Source organism: Acipenser ruthenus, chromosome 15 (assembly GCF_902713425.1).
Source record: "Acipenser ruthenus chromosome 15, fAciRut3.2 maternal haplotype, whole genome shotgun sequence".
NCBI classification, from domain to species: Eukaryota; Metazoa; Chordata; class Actinopteri; order Acipenseriformes; family Acipenseridae; genus Acipenser; species Acipenser ruthenus.
In genome coordinates, this window is record NC_081203.1 from 22,432,250 (window position 1) to 22,455,890 (window position 23,641).

Consider the following 23,641-nt stretch of genomic DNA (forward strand, 5'->3'; position numbering starts at 1 on the left):
TTTCGTCTAATTCACTAAGTTAACTGTGACTGACGCGTTGATCTATTTTTTAATATATAAAAGCTGCATATGCCTTATTTACTACCAGTGCAAAACAGGGTTGGACGTTTTTTCTAAATTTTACCACCAAAAAATCGGTTCCTTCAAGACTAATACAGTTGCACTTTGTACATGGTACCAGTCACCTTTTCAGAAATGAGGGGTACACATACAGTACTGCACTTGTGAGGCACATTCAAATGTAAAGATGTATTAAGTGGTCTGAGTTGGGTAAAACTGACAACAAATGACCCAGCAACATGGTCAGTACTTGTTGGAGGCATGCCGTGTGCATATGGTACATTTCACTGATGTGAACTGAAGGAATAATGGTACATTTAAAGGCACCGTCTTTAGGTACCCTTGTGCCAGACCGATCACAGCTGAACCAGTTCATTACACTTCTGCTGATGTCCTTTGAAGCAATCTGTAGTCCACGTCGGGGTGTCTGATGGGTAAACAGTTGTGCCTGTAATTCACTGACAAGGATAGATTATAGAAGGGACTAAACTGACTTGAACTGGCCTGGTTATGCTTCCCAATACAAAATATTTACTGGCATGGGGAAGAAGATATTTTGTATATATTTATTTTTGTCCTTGACCAAGGGTAGGCACATTTGTTATTTCCACCAATTAAATACGCATGCAGGTTGCGAAGTATTTTAATTATTTATTTTTACCTATTGACCTGGTGTGGAGTAGTCTGCATGATAACTGATTTTTAAATATGCATGACACAAACCCTGTGTCTCAGATGCATCACTATTCAAAGAACACTCCACATGCATGCACATTATAACATTCAAAGTGAAATTGGTTATTAGATAAAATACCTAAAGCAACATTTGTACAGGAAAATGACTTAAATGAGCAACATTGCACGTGGGCCTACATAGGATTCGATAAACATGGTTCAGCTTGCTAACATCGGTGTCCCAGATTTCTGGGGGATTGCTGGATTATTTTGTGACGCTGTTATTCAAATAAAAATGATAAAATACTTGAACAAGGACATGCATCAAGCTCCTTAACTAGCTCCTTCTTGCCTTTTATCTCTGGAGGCCTGGGTTCAAATCCTACACAAATCACGACACAGCACAAGTAAACATTTAGAAACAGTTCTGTATCAAACAGTTTTGAAACAGTTGGTACAGTACACTTTAAATACAAAACTGTACAGCTGGCAAAGATTGGTATACATGTGGGAATTGAGTACGATAACAGTTTAAAACATACTTTACCAAGCTGTTAAATATTATATATCCATCTTGAGTGCACCTATATTTGACCAAAAACCTTTCAGGTGTGCAGAAGAAGTAGTAAAATAAAGGAAGGGGTGAGTCTAATAAGTATGTGATACAAAAAGAACCAAATTAAACCAGACACAACCGGATCTAGTTCAGAACAGGGAAAAGGGTCTTGTCTGGCAGGTAAACAAGTTCTGTGTAAACTGAAACCAGCCAGCCCCAGCATTTTAAAACCTGGCTTGTTTGTTTTTATACAGTGTCATCCACAATACATACAGTGTGTCAGGGTTAATTGAGGGTCCTGTAGCATGGCATTTGTGTTTTAAAGCTGTACGGTCTACCATGTAGTGGTTTCCTTTCAGCTAGCAAGTGGGATCATGTTTAATAGGTTTGTTGTGCCTTGATCGTACCAGTTTTATAAACTTTAACTTAGAATATATAATATAGATTAGTGCTGCAAATAATCTAATATTCAAACAAACACTGCTTCAAATATATTTAGTGGAAAAAAAGAAAGGAAACCAATGCATCAAAGAGGTCTGAAATAAATAACACATGCTCTAGTGAAGTCTTCCTCTCTGTTGTTTATAAGGTAATTTGATGGGGTACTGCATTTAGTGTACTGCCTTTTTTCTTTTTTCTTTTACTGTAATATGAATCCATCTATTGTACTGGATTGAATCAAATATTAATCCTGACCAGCTAGTACCTGAAATGTACCATATACACATTGATAAAAGGGAACACACACACATAAAAAGTTTGTTTTACAGCACTTGGATAAATTAGAAAATGGTGCACAGTTAAGTAGAAAATGTTGAAATAAAATGCATTTATATTTGTAATAAAATAGTTGTATGAATGAAATGTTATTATTTTATTATTATTATTCATTTCTTAGCAGACGCCCTTATCCAGGGCGACTTACAATTGTTACAAGATATCACATTATTTTTACATACAATTACATTCTTTTTTACATACAATTACCCATTTATACAGTTGGGTTTTTACTGGAGCAATCTAGGTAAAGTACCTTGCTCAAGGGTACAACAGCAGTGTCCCCCACTGGGGATTGAACCCACAACCCTCCGGTCAAGAGTCCAGTGCCCTAACCACTACTCCACACTGCTGCCCCTGAAGCACTGCGCCACTTGACTTGACCCACCTGCCAACAGAGGTCAGAACGTCTCCCATCTTAATTTATTTATTTCTTTAAAAGGAGGGCGTGATTAACTTTGTAAGCCGAAAGCAACATATTTTATTGAGTGATTTTTCTTGTTTCTTTTAAAACAAATACAGTATTCTACAGATCTAAGAAAGCCTTGTAGAAAGTTTCCTTTTATGCCAAGAGTTTTATCAGCTGCATTTTATTACTTGTACAAACAAGCTGAGGATGACAACCTGTGCTTACTATACCCTAGTGCCTTTGTAAGCTGTATCTGGTTTTTTTTAGAACATATTTGCATTTGAATCCACTAGAGGGCAGCATAATACCAATCATTACAAGGGTTACACTGGTTAGCGAATATGGCATTATATACAGGGTGATTAGAAAGTAAGTTTACCACATCAACGATGTTGGGCAAAGCTGAAAATTGGACTCCTCTGGGGGTGCTTCAGCAAGGCTGGAATCGGGCAGATTTGTCTTTGTGAAGGACGCATGAATCAAGCCAAGTGCAAGGTTGTCCTGGAAGAAAACTTGCTTCCTTTCATGCCAAGACGCATGAAAGCTGTGCTTGAAAATCAGGGTTATTCCACCAAATATTGATTTCTGAACTCTTCCTAAGTTAAAACATTAGTATTGTGTTGTTTAAAAATGAAGATGAACTTATTTTCTTTGCATTATTCGAGGTCTGACAACACTGCATCTTTTTTGTTATTTTGACCAGTTGTCATTTTCTGCAAATAAATGCTCTAAATGACAATATTTTTATTTGGAATTTGGGAGAAATGTTGTCAGTAGTTTATAGAATAAAACAAAAATGTTCATTTTACCCAAACACATACCTATAAATAGTAAAACCAGAGAAACTGATAATTTTGCAGTGGTCTCTTAATTTTTTCCAGAGCTGTGTGTGTATGTATATATATATGTATATATATATGTATATATATATATATATATATATATATATATATATATATATATATATATATATATATATATATATATATATATATATATATATATATATATTAGAGTCAATATTACCCTATAAGCTAATTATTACAGGCTGCAGAACATTGTACTGTATGTACTTTTATTATTATTTATAACACTGATAATATTGCTGATGTTAATATTCTTTATGAAGCATTATTAAAGTATAAATACAAACTATATGCTGTATAATGATGTCAGTGACTGGTTCAATAATTCAACCCTCTCTGTTACACAGTATGTTGAGTGTGTTGGAATGTGTATATTTAAAAAAACAAAAAACAAAAAAAAAACATAAGGTTGGAAGACCTGACAAAAGGAGCAATTGTGGACTATTATTTAAGGTAACATTCAAAGCAACACAACAGGCCTCTCTAACGCTCGCTAGCTAGTGACATATTTGAGGGATTGAGTCTCAGTCCATGTTGTGTTCCTCGTGGTAGCGCTGGTCGTTGTTTTGAACCCTGCTGTTCTGTTTATCCTGTCTCCACAGTGCTCGCCCCGCAGGCAAACGCATTTGTAAAGGCTCTACGGAAGCTGCCCACCCTACATGATGAACTGTACGCCCAGCAAACCAGGCTTTATGACTATTATGATGCCACAGAGAACACTCTGGTCCTGCCGTAAGTAAAGATACCATTTCGAAGGTTGAGTGCCTCATTAATAAGCTGTGTTTCCATTTTGAGATCTTCCTTTTGAAAGTAGTGCAGGTTGGAGCAGAGAGATGACCAACCTTTTTGACAACTAGAAAGTTCTTAAGGAGCCATAAGAAATAACAATATTATTACAAGAATTAACAGCTTAATTTTTTTCTTGCAGGTTTTATAACTTGGTACAGACATTGCACTGGTTTCAAAATAGTAGCCCTTTGTTTTATATTTATATATTTAAAAAATAAATAAATATAGTAAACCCTTTTTAGGGCAGTTGTGAATGGCAACACTGCCTAACCAATAACAATTGCATGACCAATCACAAACCTTCAGATGCAAGTCAGTGATCTGTTTTGAGGTACCCATCCTCAGTCATCCACAAGGGGGGAGCAGCAATGTCACTTTCCCAGACAAGGTTTATTTAGTACATTTTTTTAAATTGATTTTATTTACTTGTATTCATTTATTTTACCAGGAAACAACAACATGAGGATCCCTCATTCGTAACAGGGTCTTGTAATACCTTTAGTTTTCCCATTGCATGGCTGACAGTGTGACTTGGTGCTATATAAATCTGATAGCTTGGCCTGTTCCAAGAGGCATGAACCATGAACTTAGCTTGTGTTTGAATGTTGGTTATAAACAATTCTGGAGTTCACCAATAAGACTCGAAATATAGAGCTCTCTGCGCACCTGGCAGGTAGGGTCTGCTGTAGTCTAACCTGCAGGAGTGCCAAAGCCAATGCGATGCTCCCTCCTGAATGACCAGCAAATACTTCACACTGCCAGGGCGTGAACCTGCACTCCCCTGGCTGTGCTTTTACTAGGCGAGCCACTCGGGGTTAATTTTTGTCTTTTAACAAATATAAGTCTTATCATTAAATTATGTTATTATTCTTGGTTTATTTGGCAGATACCGTTATCCAAGGCATTATGCAAGTAGCCTATCAGGATCATCACAGGTGTCGTGATACATATTGTGTTGAGACCTGCATATTGTGGCTTGTATTGTGACGTTAATGTATTGTTATACTCCTATTGGGTGGACAGCCAGGGCAGAGCTGTGTTTAATTTGTTCCGGATGGATACGACCATTCCTCAATGAATACTGCCTCTAATTCCTTCAGGCCGGTTTAGGGTGGAAATCTGCGGCAAAGTCTATTATCCGGATTAGCTGACAGTGGTCAATCTATGGACCTTTGAAAACAGCGTAAATTGTTCAATGTTTTTTTTTTCCCCCTAGTATTAATAAATCCTACAAAACAAACTTTCAACACTAGTTTTGCTGATTTAAGATCTGTTCTGTTTGGCATAGCTCCTGTGCGCTCATTATTCCATGGAGATTTCTGTGTGCGTTTGTTTACTTTTTGCTGTCTAAAACTTTTAAATAGAAGCAAAGAGCTGCTGTGTTGCTCCTATTTTTTTTTTTTTCACATCACGCGGCGCTCTTTTTCATTTGCCATTTTTTTTTTAAACTGTCGCGCAACTTCTGGTGAGGTGGTAAATAAGTGCAAGATATTTTTGTTGTTTCTAGCGAATACGAACATCTGATTTTTTGTATCTGAATACATGTCAAAAAATATTCATCTGGCTATTTGTCCCTGTACTATTCTTCTTTTTTATTTTTTTATTTAATAATTTGGAATCGCCAATTCATTTTCTCATTTTCTCCCCAATTATTGTTTATTTCAACCCGGCTCACACCTGCCACCCCCGTGCTGACTCGGGAGAGACGACGCGTCCTCCGAAACGTGTGCCGTCAGCCGGCCGCTGCTTTTCACTCTGCAGGCCCGCCATGCAGCCACCTCAGAGCTACAGCGTCGGAGGACCATGCAGCTCTGGGCAACTTGCAGGCAGGCCCGCAGGCACCTGGTCAGTCTACAGGGGAGTGGGGATACATGAGACAAAACTAAATAAACATTTTTTCATGTGTTTCCATGACTAGAAGGTGTAGGGGGTAGCCGGTCTAAATATTTACCAGCCAGATGGCATCAGACCAGCAGTGGGGGCTACCTCCCTCTTTTCCATTTGGTTAGGCCTGGAGCTCTCAGCATGCCCTAACTGCCCAGGGCTTCTGCAAAACCGTGAAAAGAAGAACCGACACAGGGAACAGATAAGGAGGCAAAAGAGCCCTTCGCTAATTGAAAGGGGGCATCCTGTGGGAGGGAATCATGTTCTAGCAAGTGCACTTAACCCACTTTCAATACAACTCTGCTAAAAGGGGACGGGGGACGGGACGGGGGGGGGGTGTTGTTTAGAGGTGACCATGTGTCACCCTGCTTGGGAAAGACTGCTGGCGAGTAATTGAAAATATGCAAACAATCTTACAGGTACAGTCCTTTTTAGGTAGCGTGGTTTATGGGCCGCGACACAAGTTTTTGTCTTATTTGTCTGCTTTATTTATGTATGTATATATGTATTGTAACATGTTTTAACAATATGTTGCTTCAGTGAGCACTAATACGGAGAGTCGTGTTTTGCTTGATGTAATAAATGTCAGACAAACTTTTTCCCATCTCCTAAGTATATAAGTGTGATCTTGATGTGTTGTGATGCAGGATTTAATGTGATTTATTGATATTCGTGAAGAATAACAATTCATTAATTAATGAGGTATTTATATACAGTGTAGACGTTATGAGAATCACTGTTCTGATTATTACAGACTGATTTTGAAACTGGTTGTAACTCCTTTGTGCAAAGTGTATTATATACAGTATGTCATTGAAGATGGGTAATTACATTTCTTCCTCCCTTCCTACATGCAACTTATTGTATGGAAGGAGAATACTTAGTGCTGTGTGTGGAGGATAATACAATGGAAAACATGCTCCAAACTATCATTTGGCATTAACGTTAGTTTAATCGCATTAGTTTAATCTCTGAACTGAATTTCATTCTTTTAAACAAAGCATATACGCATACGAGTAATGTGTAAACCATCTCTTAGCATAGCAAATAATTATCTCTCTGTGATCAATAAATCTTGATTTTGACCCCAACTACTCTCTGAGGTCTTATTTAGGAAACATAACAAAGGGGTGTGTGTTTTTTTGCAGAAGCGCTGTTGGTAGTTAGTCCGCAACTATTCTATAGTTAATAGTCAGAAGTATCAGAAATCTGGTTCCTCGGTTGCTGACACTCTGGATTGAGACCTGAGTTGGAAAGGGTAATTCTAGTATCAGCTATTGGCCACTGAGGTCAAGGATAGGGGTAAATAGTGGCGTTCCATGAGGTGATAAATCCCAGCCAATCCGAGCTTGCAGAAAGAAAATACATATTTTTTGCTAATGCTTTTTTCAAAACGGTGCATATGAAATCTACATAGTGAATTGTAGTGCAGATTTGTGGAATTGTTTCTATAGCTGTAGCCTCTTTAATCACACTCGGAAACACAATTCAGAATCTCTATAAATGTGCCCCCAGATAACCCAGCCAAGTATGCAAATATCCATCTCTTCCAATGAAACACCAGCGGCAGCACTAGAAGGTAAATAAATAATTGGTGATTTGAATATCATTTGCACCTCCTTCCCCCCCCCCAAGCCCCTCCTCCCACTGCCCTGAGATTATGAACAACATATGCTGAAGGATCGCCTTGCAAGCAGAGGCTAATTAACGGTGTGTCGGCAGGCTTTGCTTGCTTTATATCTGCTGGGGGAGGCCCCCTGCTGCTCTATTGAAACCCTAAAAAGATGGTTTGTCTGTTTCCTTGTTTATGATGGAGTATGCTAATGAACTGTCGGCACTTTTGTTTTTGTACTGTAGAGATTAAGGAAAAAAAGCTTTTCACAGCTGCTTAACCATTATGATTAGCCCAGCACAACCAGAGAACACCACGCAGTCTTTTCATTTTCATTTAAAGTAGGAGGCTAGAAATCCCAAGTAGAAGGCAGGGGGGGTATGGAGGTCCTCCCCCAGCGCGGGTGCAAGTGGCAACGCCCCCCACTGAAAATGAATTACAGGGTTTTGCAGGGGTCTAAGTCCTGCATATCCTGGGCCTAAATATGTACCTTAATAGGGACCCAAAATTCAAAATAAGTATATAACTTATTCTCAAAGTAAGTAAAGTCCACATATTTAAGCAAACTCCGTTTTGGTTTTGCAGTAATTACACACAGAAAAAGTGGTGAAAGAAAGACAGAACCAGACAACAATGAAACACAGAAATTATATTTCAGGCACAAAAACAAACAATGTCACATTATATAGATGCTATAATACAGAGAAAGAAGATAAAAATGTGAAGCAATTTCTAAATTAAAGATAAGAAGCAGTATTAATTGGTAGAAAATTTGAATACAGAAAAGGCAAGCCATAAGCTGTATTTTGTTTTCTGTTTTTCATGTATTCCATTTTTTCATTTGCATTTTGTATTAATGCCTACATTTTTTTACTGTGTGTCTATGTTTGCACCATGCCTTTTAGCACCCTTAAAGGGCGTGAACACACCAGCGTTTCGCGTCGCATCGCTATTTATTTATTTATTTATTTTGATACGCAGTAGACAGTGCCACACCAACGCGTCTATACCCAAGCATCAGTTACCTTTCCTGGGTAAAAAAATAAGAAAAAATAAATAATACCTCATCCCCACATACTGAGGCTCCAATATTAAGACTTAATTCCCCAAATAAACTTCACTTTGGGGAAATTCACAAAGCTTTTTACTCCAAAGTCTCATTGGCCCCAAAAACAGAGTAAAAAACAGTAGAAAACACCTGTTAATGTTACAGAACTAGAAATAAGCACCTTTATTGCTAAGGGTCCTTGAATTTAATTGCTCAGTGGTTTATAGTTTTGTAACATGAAAGTATTAATGCCAGGAGTAAATTGCTTGAATTTAGCAAGTTGAGCTCTGTGTTGGAAGGAAAACCAGCAGACACAGTGTGCCGCCAGGAACGGTTGGGAAACACTGTGCTAATTTACCACCCCTGTCAAAACAGTTCAGCAAACATGTCATAATAGATTTTCTTTTTTCAAAATTGAAGAGGATGTTGCACTATACAATTATTTTATTGTATTGAGCCTGAATTTGTCGTAATCTTATTTTATTTGGCGTTTTTTAGAAAGTTAAAGGCTGAAAATTGCTTGGTTTTCTCTGCCTGTATGTGTCCCGCTTGTCTTTTGTTTTGCATGTTCATCCATCAGTGAATATTCACTTGCTTTTGTTTTTTTAATCTGCTGCAGGCTTTCAAACCTGAATAAGAGAATTATCTACACAGTGATCGAGTATTGTCCTCTTTTGGACTCTTGCAACATGACGACGGATGACTGGGCAACGATCGCTAAGGATTTATATGTTAGTTCTGCTGATTGTTACCTCAGATCTGTGTGGTTTGTATTATCTACAAACTCTTTTGATATTGGGGTCTGTTCGGTTGATCTTAGTAATGCTGTTGAAATCATTAAATACACAACACTCCTTGGTTTTTTACATATTTTATAGACAGAAATACACTCGAGAGACTCACATGCAGGGTTAGACGTTTGATTTTCATAATCTTGGCTTTATTTGAATGATCTGAACAGTTTAGGCATTTAGATCAGCCACTGTTTTGATCAATAGACCCAGAGTGTACCAGGTTTCCAGTAAGCGCTCATCTTTTTAAGGCTTGTTAAAGCAATCTAAATAGCAGGTTTTCTAAAATTCTGAATTAACAATAAAATGTAAATTGAGTTGAGGGATGTATAAAGAAAACAAGAATGCAAATCCTTGATGTGGTGTCTCCTTTTGGAGTAAACATACCTTGGCTTCTAGGTGAGAGTTTTCCAACAAGATGCTGTGTTATCGTCAGATCAGGAGGTCAAGGGATTAATCCGTTGCCATCCTTGACATAGAATAAAATACAGTACAACATCCTGTAAAATGAAATGCTAGCCATAATCTTTGAAAAACTCAGCAATGATGACTGAAGTTCAGTCTGATTTCTTTTGAATCAGCGTACTGTAGTAGAAACATAGCTTTTGGGAACTTCATTAGCTTTTCATTTATACCACTAGGTGGCACACTAGCACTGTTTTTCGGCTCCAGCTTTTGTATGGCAGTAGTAGTGGATATCGGTTATTCCCTATTGACAGTGATACAACACATGTATTGCTAAGTAGTACTTGATACAAAAATATGCCCAACTAGTAGGACCACAGGGTGAAGGTCTGTAAGAAATGACAAGAGAAGTTGACCGATGGTGTAAGACAGTAGCTGCAGAGGATTGTGAGGTCCAAAATACTTCAACCAATACGCACAACAACTAAAACACAGAATGCAGGTTCTTGCAGTGGACACGTTCTATCAAACAGAACAATGTGCAGGCGGTTTCGCATTATGAATACTACTATAAAAATCCATAGAACGCAAAATTAATTTCCAAACGAAAATAGAAAACATGTATGTAGAGCAGACCAGGAAAGGAACAGGAAATTATGAGTTTATTATAAAAACAACTTAAAATCAAGCTTTTTCTAACAAGTCTCTCTATCTTGCTTTTCCCCCCAGAAATACTATGAACAATACGATGGTTTTGTGGTACTGCACGGCACTGACACAATGGCTTATACAGCATCAGCCCTGTCCTTCATGTGTGAACACCTGGGAAAGACTATCATCCTTACAGGCTCTCAGGTATACTAGCCCTTAGTGGCAATTAGAATCTGGCACAATGGAGAAATGAGGCTGTCCAGGGAGTTTTATATTAAAGAAAAGTTTAATGCAGAGCTGTCCATAGCGATCACCAGGGAGTTTCTCAGGAGCCTGCCTGTCAGTCGGTCGGTGTATATGTACTTTGTGTATATATGTACTGTATAAGCATGTATCTACTGATATATATATATATATATATATATATATATATATATATATATATATATATATAATATATATATATATATATATATATATACTGTGTATGTGTGTGTATATATATATATATATATATATATAATATATATATACACACACACTACCAGTCAATAGTTTTAGAACACCTCCATTTTTCCAGTTTTTATTGAAATTTACGCAGTTTAATGTCTCAATGTACTCTGAAATTAAAGCATAGAACAAATAAGCAATTGGAGATAAAAAAAAGAAATCATGTAATCGTTTTGTTTAACAAAATTTAATCTAAATTTTTGACTCATCAAAGTAGCCACCTTTTGCAGATATAACAGCCGAACACACTCGTGGCATTCTTTCTACAATGGAAATCAAATATTGTTCAGAAAGTTCTTCCCAACACTGTTGCAGAAGTTCCCACAAATGTGTTGCACTTGTAGGTTGCTTTGCTTTCACCCTTCTGTCCAGTACATCCCAAACCAGCTTGATGGGGTTTAAGTCTGGAGACTGTGCTGGCCATTCCATGATTTGAAGCCTACCGTCTTGTTCTTTTCTTCTAATGTAGTTCTGACATAGCCTGGAGGTATGTTTTGGGTCATTACATTATCTTGCTGTAGGATGAACCCCTGACCAACTAGGCGTATACCAGAGGGTATTGCATGGCGCTGCAAAATGCTGTGGTAGCAGTTTTGGTTCAGGGTGCCACTCACTCTGTGCAAGTCGCCGACTCTGGATCCAGCAAAAGAGCCCCAGACCATCACGCTTCCTCCTCCATGTTTGACAGTTGGTGTCACACACCGAGGAACCATCCTTTCGTCTACTCGACGGCGTACAAAAACCCTGCGTGATGAACCGAAGATTTCAAATTTTGATTCATCGGTCCATAAGACCTTCTTCCAGTCTTCAGTAGTCCACTGGCGGTGCTTCATGGCCCAGGCAAGCCTCTTTTTCTTATTTTGCCACCTTAGCAATGGCTTTCTTACTGCCACTCGACCTGTCAAACCTGCAGCTCGAAGTCTTCTCTTCACAGTTGAAACTGAGACTTGCTTACTTCGACCAGTGTTAAGCTGTGCTTGAAGCTGTTGTCCTGTGAGCCGACTATCACGCAAGCTGTTGACTCTCAGAAACTTGTCTTCTGATTCTGTTGTGGCTTTGGGTCTGCCAGACCTTTTCCTGTCAGAGTTTCCTCCAGTTTCCAAGTGCCTTTTGATGGTGTAGGAAACTGTACTCACTGACACCTTGGCTTTCTTTGCAATTTCTCTAAAGGAAAGACCTACACTTTTAAGGGTTATAATGGTCTGTCTGTCTTCCTTTGTTAATTGCCTTTTTCTCGCCATTATGAGAGCAATATACTACTTCCTGCAGTACAATACTGTCCAAATAATGCTTAAGATGGTGTAGTAACACAGTCTGTTCCAACACTGCTTTTATACAGACAGAGGGTTTGTAAGTAATCAACAAAAGTTGGGACACCTGTAGGAATTGTTAGCATCAACTTTCAAGGCTTAATTTACTTCCATTGCTGCAGAACAGCTGTAAGTTGTTAACCCATTACTTGTTCCCTGAAAAAGGCCTTTTTGTATAACTCTGAAATGTACATTATTTTCCAGTTTTTGGTAACCTAAACTTTGGCAGTTTACCGCTTACCTTTGTACCATTTCAGGTTATTCACTGCTTAAATTTCAATAAAAACTGGAAAATTGGGGGTGTTCTAAAACTTTTGACCGGTAGTGTATGTATATATGAATTATTCAGCAGTTTTCTTTTTTTCAGATTTTATATATACAGATGAACCCACTTTATATCATGATTGCTGTGCAGGCATGATTCATGATATGATGCGGGTCATGATATAAACTGAGTTTCACGTTTGCCCATGACGGCACATTACGAGTGCGAGGAAAAAAAGAAAGAAAACTAGTGGTGAATTAAAGAGCAGTGTGAGTGAGGTTGGTGTTTTGTAACTGCACTGTATCCTGTTAGACCGCCTGCGCAGCATTTGACAGGCTGCACAAAGTGTCCGTTTATCAGCCGAGATGGTTATTGGTTGTTAGTTGCGTTGGAAATCTTGTGGTTACTTAGTAAAGCCTGGCCACGTAGCATTTGATAGGCTGCACAAAACGTGACAATAAGCGGGTTTGTGAGATGATATTAAGAGAACTCATTTCTCAAAGAACCTGTGGCGCGTGGTGAGTGTTTTTTGAAAAATCGTAATAATAAACGGCATGAGATTACAAAAATGACAAAAATTATTGTTTAACTGGACTATACATCACTTCAGTATTGTTGTGCTCATTAACCCTGTTCCAGGTTTAAACTTTTATACCATCATTTATAAATAAAATAATAATAATAATAATTACTCGCTTTTAACAAAAACTCCTGATTGTCCAGCCTTCAGCTCTAAATCATAGTGTGGTGTTCCGTGAGCCATCTGTTGACAGCACTGGTTTAATGCATTATTCCACAGTTAAACCTGCAGCGCACTATACATTATCAGCTGCTGTCAGACAGTTTTAGTATTTTGGAACAAAAGTGTCTTCAGTACTGCACTCAGTCCACCGCGTGTGTTTATTTTAGGTGCCGATCTATGAGTTGAAGAATGATGGCCGTGACAACCTGTTAGGTGCCCTGCTTATCGCTGGCCAGTTTGTGATTCCAGAGGTGAGCGTCCTGTTGAAACCAGCACCAGAAGTGACACAGCAATCCCTTTAAAAAAGTTTTCATGACATTTTCTTATTACAACACGACTAAGTAATGTCTTTGTAATGTCTGTTTATTCTATATTCCTTTGTTGACCTGCTTGGTTTTAAATGCACGAAATGTCTTATTATTGGTTAGGTCTGTCTATATTTTCACCACAAACTATACAGAGGAAATCGTGTCACCAAGGTGGATGCTGGGAGTTTCAACGCTTTCTCCTCTCCTAACCTCCCTCCACTGGCAAATGCTGAAGTTGATATAAAGAGTAAGGCCAATCTGATTATTCCTTTTTATTGATAGCCCTTTGTTCCATTCCTATCCCAGTGACCCGAAGGTTGTGAGATCCATTACAGAGTTTGTGGTTCAAGCCATCTCAGGATTTTTTAGGCTCAATCAAAAATTAGCAACACCTGCTGGAATATTTATTTTCCTATATCAACAATCATGGGACTTTTTTGTCAATGAAACATACCTAATTAATAGATTAATGCCTGTTGATGTACTCTTGAATATAAAAAGGCTGTGAAATCATCTTTCACCAACAAGTGTTAATATTTAATGACATTTCAATATGATATTCTCTATGCTAAATGTAAAAGCCTTATGGGAATATAATTTGCATTATTCTCTGTGAAAATAAAATGAAAGTGTTACAGTTAACTGCTAACAATGTTATTTAGATTATGCAAAAAAGTACAAATATTCTTAAAGCGGCTTTTAAAAAGTACCAATTGAAAACTATGATTACTGTATGATATTAACTGTTTACACTGCATAACATTTATCTTATTATTATTATTATTATTATTATTATTTATTATTATTATTATTATTATTATTATTATTATTATTATTATTATTATTAATAATAATAATGTTTTTAGTTAATAGTTGCACCAATTCAGTCCTAGGTTAAGCCGAGTAAACCAATGTTTCAGCTAATACCTTCAACACTGATGTTAAACATTGTCTTATTGCTTATTCAACAGAACTATCACAAGAAAAACTTAACAATTCATTAACCTACAATGGCTTGACCATCAACACTGAGCTCTGGTTGCCTTGCAGTCCACTTCGTTCTATATCTGTTAATAAAAGCTGTGCTTCTTGTTTGGTTTCAGAGCTTCACAGTTGGACTCGCCACACCTTAGGAATGCATTCCTTATTCAATAGCTTGCTTTTTATGACTAGCTTGCTTACAGGTGGGCTTTCCAGTCTGTACTGCCTGATCGTGATGCAAAAAGGGTGCTGTTGAACTGGGAAACTGAGCTCCCTGCATCAGAAACCCAGCTGTTTATGATCTAGTCTGTCCTTTTTGCAAAACTAGGATGGACTGGGGATGTACAGTATAGCAGCAATCAATTATTTATTCTGCTGAAATGAAGACAAAAAGCAGTACCACATACTTTTGAGTTTGTTCACATCTCTCACTGTCATTATTAAAACGGGTCTATGTATACCAAGATTATGCATTTGTCAATAAGAATACATAGAAAGGGAGAGCATGTTTTTTATTGGAACAGTGGTATTTAGATCTGCTGCCATTTAGATCACTTGCATATGTAACAGGCAGTGTTGTGTGATGCACAGATTCTGACCCATATAGCTATAGTTAAAAGCTACCCACAAATGCAGAAGAGCCTGATTATAAAATCATGTGCTAAAAAAGGAATTCCTATTGCAGTAATATATGAATAATGCTCTCTTCAGTTCTACTGCAAAGTTACTGTTTCCAAATTAAATTGGTGTTTCTCTCTCTTCTAGTTAACTGGGACACGGTTTGGAGAGCCAACACAACCAAAAAGTTTTTGGTTCAGACTAACATGAACAGGAATGTCGGACTCTTGCGCATTTTCCCTGGAATTACTTCTGAGACTGTAAGTGCCAAATACTGCTTTCACACCTGTAGTGTAGGCCTGGCAATTGTGCCGAATTGTATAGTTGTTTTGTGGTATTGGTTAATACAGTATTAAATACATAAAAGGATAGTAATTAACCTGCTGCATCACTAAGCTCCTTTAATATTTCTCAATCATGGAAGTTTTTATTTGTTTTCTGCATGTTTTTCTTTTCATTAGGTAAAAAAAAAAATGGATCTCCCAACCAGCATCTTGTGTTTCTATCTGACAGCGGTTCTCTCTTATTTCACTGTCCTTCCACACAGCTAAAAGGTTGTTCCATTAGTCATGCTAATACCTGGTACTGGTATTCTCTTTTACTCAAGTGTTCTTAGTGATGTTCAGGTCTATTTTCTGCACTTTTCCATTTCATATCACACATTGTGGCAACTTTTTGTCTGACAAGTTTAACACCTGCTTTTTGTACTCATAAAGAAGCTTTCACACATTGCAAAAAATGACTTGCCTGAAGCACATACCACAGCAACACAGTGCAGAAACATGGTTACATCATCAAAGTGCAAGACACTACATTGACAGGACCAAATAATCAGAACATTGTTGCAGGATATGTTTTAGTATGTTGTACTGTGATATATTCTCAATAACTAAAAATACCTAATTGTAAATCCTGAGACACTAATGATGAAGGCATTATCTAAAACACTTGTCTACTTGACTCATTTTGTTTAATACAGTGATACACAGTATTGACCCTCTCAGTGCACTGTTTTGCTGTATAGCGAGTGCTTTTAGACATGAATGTAGAAGAGTGGTGTCTCTGTCTAGTAGTAGTTTAGCAGTCATTCCCCAAGTCCCTGAGAGGCACTGTTATTCCACAGCCAGTAAGTTTCAGAGCACCTATACAGCAGGCATGACTTTAAATACTTCAATTTAAAAACCCAGATGGGGAACAGTGTGATTGGAAGTTTTATTGAATGTATCTTTCAGAGTGATCTGCCAGCCGGCTAACCAGCTCACTATAGACAAGTGCCAGGAAATGGCAGCAACAAAATTGTAAAAGGTTTTTCTGTTTTACTGATTTGTATTGCCGTAAAACCGGCGTTTAATTTCCTGATTTTATTGCACCAAACAGGATTGGTTACACGTCTTAATTGTGCTCATGAATGATCTTGTCAAACAGATGGAAGACCAGTGGGTGGCAGATTTGTATTAAAACTCAACTGATAACATTCCTCTGAGGGGCCATATCACTGGCTCACGTGCGTGCAGAATCATAGCTTTTTGATACAAAAAAAACAAGAATGAAATGCAAGAGGTATCAAAATACTTCAATCTTATACAGTATACGTTAATGTTCTATACTAGGTCTGTGTCTAAATGATAACACTGATGAAGATTAAATGAATTGTCTTAAGATTTGTGATTATGTTGGTTAACTGCTTTTTTTCCATTCACAATCTTGAAAAGAAATACGATGTGCAAACCAGCAATAAGAATTATGTGATTTAACTTGCCATTGCTATTACACTAAAATGAATTCTTATCTGCTGTGCACCTCCAGAGGTCTCAAATGTTTTGGAAAAAACAAGATAAAGAATGTATTGTCATTTAAAAAAAATATTTTGGTACTATAGAATACTTGAGAAAGCTCCCAGTTTGCTTGCTTTATCTGGGGTAATCTGCTACTGTATTAGTTTTCTCGGTAGTGTCTTCAGAGTCAAATGTTACTGGCTGCAAAGTAATCAATAGGGAAAGCAGTTGGTTGGTTACTGATAGGTATGAAGAGGCCATTTCTCCATCTAGCTGAAGTGATGTGCAAGACTACCATAAGCAAGTGATTGAATGCTAGTCCGATGATCCACATTGACACCTTTCTTTTCTCCCCCTAGGTCCGTGCTTTCCTGCAGCCCCCCATGGAAGCTATAGTTCTGGAGACGTACGGCAGTGGGAATGCACCTGACAACCGTTTTGATCTGCTGGAAGAGATTAAAAAGGCCACCGACAGAGGGGTCCTCATAATCAACTGCACCCAGTGCCTGCGGGGCTCAGTCACAGAAACCTACGCCACGGGAAAAGTAAGAGATGAAAATGCACTGGAAAGGGTTGTGGTGTTTTTTATTTGTTCCAAATGAACACAACCAATAACCATTATAGATGATGGTCACACAGGGCCCATTGTGTTGTACAGAAAAACTACATTTTTGTAATGTTTTTAACTATATAACATTGCTGTTGCCCCACCCTGAGTATATTTAAAACTGACAGCCTTATTAATAAGCTCCTGGCAGCAAAAAGGAATATACATATACATATAAATTATACCACTCAGCTTTAAAACTACAGGAAAGTCCACTTTTTGCTTCAGAACTGCGTAAAGAAGAAAGGTTGACTATAATGTATTTAGAGATAAGAGAAAAGATAACTGAATCATATTCTCTGACCCATAACTGACAACGTTTCTTTTCGGTCCAAAAATATGTTGTTGACCAAGATGGTAAAATGAGAAAAGTCACTAAATAGATTAATGTCATAGTTTACTGTCTAAGCATGTTGCAGATCTAACACTATCCTAGTGGAAGACATAGAAATGTATTTTAGATAACTCTGGATTTCATCAACTAGCATTGACTGAGAGAAAGAACATAGTAACTAACAAAATCATAGCTTTGAGCAGCAGTCCAGATAAGCTACGTACCTGCCATTTTTACGCGTTAAAAAATCTGAAATATGCACTAAATTTATATTGAATGTGTAAAAAAAATGCATAGAAATTTTTCTGCACAGCTTGTCTGTCTCCCCTGAAACTTCCACTAACAACTACATCTCCCAGAATACAATGTCTTCAGTTACTAGGAAACTGTACAAAAACAAAAACCAACCCAACAAATATCCAATCTTTGCAGCCAGTCACAGTAAGAATAAGAAAAAATTGCCAGTAAACGACACAGGTTGAAGCATAAACACCCCAGTTCAGCTACAAATCCAACTGGAACCATCGTCAGAGGCAACCGCTAAAAAAATGGTGCCTATAATATTAAACAAACTGTTTTATTGAAGTTTTAACATGTTCACTAAGTTTAAGAATTTCATGTAAAAATATAAGTAACATGATTAATTTGCAGAGTCAATGTGATACCTCCGAAAAATGTGCTGAGCCGATAAGAACCTTGTAGAACACACGCGTGGTTGTACAGTAGTTCAAAGTAACATTGCAGTTAAAATGGAAGGCTCTTTTTTAATGCCTACCCATTACCATTAAAGGCAGTACAGTATTTATCAAGATTACTCATGACTTTAAGGTAACGTTGCATTTTACCCCCTGAAAATACATTTGACTCTCTGTGTTAAAATTAGGGTAAGTTACTCCCAGACCCAAAACCTTATCTGGAGCGCTAGTTTTGAGCATTTCATTTTTTCGCTCGTCCACCTAGTCTGCTGTCTGTACTTTTCTAATGACCTGAATGGTGTGTTCTTTGCAGGCCCTCAGCAAAGCAGGTGTGATAGCAGGGGGTGACATGACACCAGAGGCGGCCCTCTCCAAGCTTTCGTACGTGCTGGGTAAAAGCAATCTGAGTATGGAAGAGAAACGAGAGGTACATTGACTGTGAATGATATACCTCCACAGACCTCACGAAGCACAATACAGCATAAGGAACAATACAAATTGTATGTTTACAGATATTTAATGGTGTACAGTTACAGTAAGGCAGACTTTACTCAATGAAAATAAATGACAAGTGTGGTCTTTTCTTTTATTTAAGATCAGTTAGGTGCTGTTTTGAGTCAGACACGACTGAATCAAAGGCTGTGCTGTGCTATGAATGGGAGCCTTTGTGACATTAAAGTGTATAGTGTCACGTTATGCGAGGATAACAGGATTTGGAATCACAATGAAATTATATGGCAAAAAGATTCCACTTAATTAACAGTATTGTAATTTAATGTATTGTATATAGAGAAATTATTTTTTTGGGTTATTGGTGAACTCATCATTTTTGCACAGTACCTTTTTGAAATTATATTTATCTTATTGTATTTCGAGAGGATATACATCAACCGTGTGAGTAGCAATCTTCTTGACTCTTCTTACTTGAAAGTTCAAAAAACAAAGTGTAATGCTGGCTTGGTTGTTTAAAATAAACAGTGAAAGTCCAAGTACTTTGTTAACTCTGACTAAGTGTTGCCTGTTAAATTATTCATTGTCCTTTGCTGTTCTAAGATCTGTTTCTCTTGTGTTTAGATGCTAAGTGAAAACTTAAGGGGAGAGATGCTCGCACCACTTAAAGGAGCTACGTTCTCACTAAGAGACAGCAGATTCATTCAGGTCATAGCTAAGTCTCTCAGTGTGAGCTGTAAAGAGGTAAGCGATGCCTTTTTTGTGGTCTCTGAAGTAGCCTGCCCAGTGCCAATGGCAGTGTTGCAATTCTGACTAAGAATGTTGCTTCCCTTTTAGCACGTACAGTGGTAGTTGTCAAGTATGTGTTAATTAAACCCACAGTAATTTTCAACCAAGGGTTCTGTCTATTTTATTTTGTTTTATTTTATTTTATTTTATATTTTAAAAATACACTTTTTTTATATGGTCATCTTATAATTAAAGAAAGATGACCATATAAAAAGAAGTTTCTGATGATTGTGTGCTACCAAACCTGTCTCTGCGGCTATTTGACAAGAAATAATGATACCAAAAAACATTGTCGTTGGAGAGACACCTCAGAGAAAATGTCTGTCCACTTAATTGGGGGTATTGCAGTGCAAACACTGGGGAGGGTGCTTTTCTTATTTTAGGAAATCTCTAAATTAAAGGTGAGGTGATGCAAAATTGTCAAATTAAGAGTAATCCCTCACACTAATTCTGTTTTGAAAGCTATACTAAAAGCCATTAAAAAACTTTAGCTTTGGTATCACTGTCAACATTAACAATCATTATGTATAACAACCTCCCTCTGTACTACCAGCACAGGTAAGAGCACAGGGTCTATATAAATAATAATTATGGTGGTCCAACCTTTACATATTTTAAAATAGAGGACATTCTTATGAATGAGATGTGATATAATCTCATTTTATTCACAAATTTCTGTTGAACAAAACCATTTGAATGAATTTGGTTAGCTTACACATATTGTATTCATGTTTCTCCATCTTCAGGAGCTGGAGGCAGTCCGTGATGCTTTAACGCCTGCCCTGGCTTGTGCAGCTGCTAAAATTGGAGATATCGACGCCCTGGAAGCCATTCGGGAAATGGTGAGATCTTTTATCATGTTCTCAGCAGGAATGCATAGGTCTAACTTCAAACTAGGTATGCAACAGTTATGATTTACCCAAATCTAAACCAACATTTTTATAAAATTCCAAACTAAACGATAATGATCAAACCAAACCGAACCTTGTACCGGCATTTTTATACAAAGAAAAGCGCATCGAGTCACACCAGTGGCATTTTCGGGAGCTCATTGTGAATTTATATGAATACTCTTACTGTATCTTATTTCACTGGTATGTGAGTACCAATTTTCTTTGTCCTCAAGAGACTGTATACTGTAACCACCATGGGGGGGATAATACAAGCCACTAATTAGTATTCAAGTTGTGCCACAAATTATGTTCTGCATGGCCCCAGATCAGTAATTAATCCTTGCAGTTCTTGAGATTTTAAACCCCTCAAACATTGTCTATCCTGAAGACTGCCAGGGAGTCTCCAACACCAACAGGGCAAACTCAGCTTTCAAACCTTTCAACTGGAGTGAACACCTGAAACAACCTTCCAAAGGGGTCTTTGGACAGAAATTGCAGAACTTGAGATAAAAAAAAAAAATAACTAAACATTTAGTTTCATACCTACTATAAAACAGCACTAAGGATGCTTTTCCCTAAATAAACTAATTGGTGCCAATGAAATAGTCTGACTAGCTGTTTATGAGGCAAGTTTCAGGTATGCAAGTATGTGGCCAAGAGAAGGGAACAGACTTCAGCAAAAATGTTAGTAAAATATTAGTTAGTAAAACTTAATACAAAAGGCTGCAGCTTTTGTTTGATTTCTAAACAATTGAAACTAGCTATTATGTGTAAAACTATCTACACAAACTGAGGAAACTGCTCAGAGACAAACCAAGAATACAGTTCAGGCTCAAGTGAAAGGAATATGGGCTGAAGGGACAGCCCTCTCTTGTTTCGTGACAGGAGAGGCAGCAGAAAGAATACTCACATTGTGATTCAGTGCATCTCCTAGCTTTGTTGCTGCACCCTGTCATTACTGTGAAGCAGGTTGCTCATGATAAACCAGTTCGTCTCTCCTCTAGAGCTCAGCCCTGGCCTCTTAGGGGGACCGCTGAGAATGTGTGTCTTGGCTTCTGTTTGGTTTTGTTGAATTTTTGGCTGGTATTAAAATTTTGTTGGAACTTTATGTATAGAGCAGGGCTTCCCAAACCTCACCCTCGGGACCACAGTGTCTTCAGTTTTTTATTAGCTCTCAGTTACTTAACTAAACCCTAATTAAGCAAATTATTAGTTCAATTAGTTAGTAACTGAGATAACTAAACCAGAAGATACTGGGGTCCCAAGGGCCAGGTTTGTGAAGCCCTGCTATAGAGGATGGACTGATATGCAGAGGATCAGTTGACTAATTTGCATCCTTGGGTATCTTTTATTTGTTAGCTGTAAAACACTGTGCTTTCTGTTATCTGCTTTATAAAATTGTCAATTCGAAAAACTTGATCTGCCACTATAAAATACGAATCTGTCTGTGCTGAAAGTGTATTTAAAGTTAATAATGTCAAATGTGTAAAAGCAGGCAAATGACCACAGTAGGGGTAGCACTGAAAAAGTCAACTGGTCAAAAAGAAAAGTGACAATTGACCTCAACGTTGTTATTCCAAGCAGTTTTATACAGCACAAACAGCAATAAAATAACTCTTTTAAAAGGTTACTATGCTGACTACTCTGCTTTGAATTCCTTGTAAATGACTACATTGATTTCTCATAGAAAGTAATGGACCATGAAGTAAGACAAGCACTGCAGTTACTGTAGGATTAGTGCTGCAGGATGTATGGTTGCTGAGATCTCAGGGTTACATCCTTGCCTATAAAACAGTCAATGGTGGTATATGCAGTAATGCTGAACAAAAGTATGATAAACGTTTCAACTACAGGTGTTTCTCTATGCTACTGTATACTGTAATCACTGATGTTTCTTTTAGTATTACTGCTGAGGTCTAGAGGTGCTGTTTTATGTAAATGCCTGCTGATGTTCCTATCCTTTCAGGGCAGTAATCTGAGCAGTGAAGATTATGACGGACGGACTCCACTTCATGTCGCTGCATGCGAGGGCCAACTGAAGGTAGTTCAGTACCTGCTTGGTCACGGAGCCACTGTCCATGCCAAGGATCGCTACAGTGACACACCACTCAGCAATGCTGTCAAGTTCAGGTGTGACAACCATTTTACGGCACTAAAATCAAAATAAAATCTTGATATATTTTAGTTTCACTTCTGTTTTTTTCCCGTCTCTCCAGCAACTTTCACCTAGTCTTTGAGGAGAAAGAAAAGTGTTTATATAGATATATATATATATATATATATATATATATATATAGAGATAGATATAGATATAGATAGATGTCCTTGTCCATCCATCAACAGTCCAAAGCACCTTTTGACCATTGTTCCATAGTCCAATTTCTTTGTTCTTGTGCATATTTTAGCCTTCTAGTCTTGTTCCCTTTTTAACAGAGGTATTCTTACTGCAACACATCCTTTAAGTCCTGATTTCAAGAGTGACCTTTGTACTGTTGATTTTGATGGACAACGACACACACTTGCACATTATTAAACATGACTATATTATTTATTTTAGTGACACAGTATTTTTTCGGGTTGAGATGAATTGATAAGTTTTCAGGTCCTGGTGTAGGACACCTAAGACACTCCACAGTATAAAACACTCTGCTGTGCTTTGAATTCACATTCAAAACACTTCCTTTCAAGACCAGAACACTATAGCAACGTAGGCCGAAAACACTCCTTGAACACAATCATATCAATACACAGTTTAATACTAATACGTACGTATACCATATTTTCTAATGACTGCTAAATAAACAAAAACAGCTACATTTAATAAATTTAGCCTATTAGTTT

The 23,641-nt window shown here is 37.6% G+C and overlaps 1 protein-coding gene across 5 annotated transcripts in view; it reads left to right on the forward strand.

Annotated features, from left to right (window-relative positions):
- Window positions 1-23,641, forward strand: part of aspg (asparaginase homolog (S. cerevisiae)) — a 40,141-nt gene that overhangs the window by 1,908 nt on the left and 14,592 nt on the right. For all 5 annotated transcript variants that reach the window (XM_058987470.1, XM_034037395.3, XM_058987471.1 and 2 more), the window contains exons 3-13: window positions 3,946-4,075; window positions 9,296-9,407; window positions 10,602-10,727; window positions 13,518-13,601; window positions 13,779-13,905; window positions 15,405-15,517; window positions 17,392-17,577; window positions 18,982-19,095; window positions 19,743-19,862; window positions 20,654-20,749; window positions 22,767-22,930. In XM_058987470.1, the coding sequence (XP_058843453.1) occupies window positions 3,946-4,075; window positions 9,296-9,407; window positions 10,602-10,727; window positions 13,518-13,601; window positions 13,779-13,905; window positions 15,405-15,517; window positions 17,392-17,577; window positions 18,982-19,095; window positions 19,743-19,862; window positions 20,654-20,749; window positions 22,767-22,930 (1,372 nt within the window). The remainder of the gene's footprint in view (window positions 1-3,945; window positions 4,076-9,295; window positions 9,408-10,601; window positions 10,728-13,517; window positions 13,602-13,778; window positions 13,906-15,404; window positions 15,518-17,391; window positions 17,578-18,981; window positions 19,096-19,742; window positions 19,863-20,653; window positions 20,750-22,766; window positions 22,931-23,641) is intronic.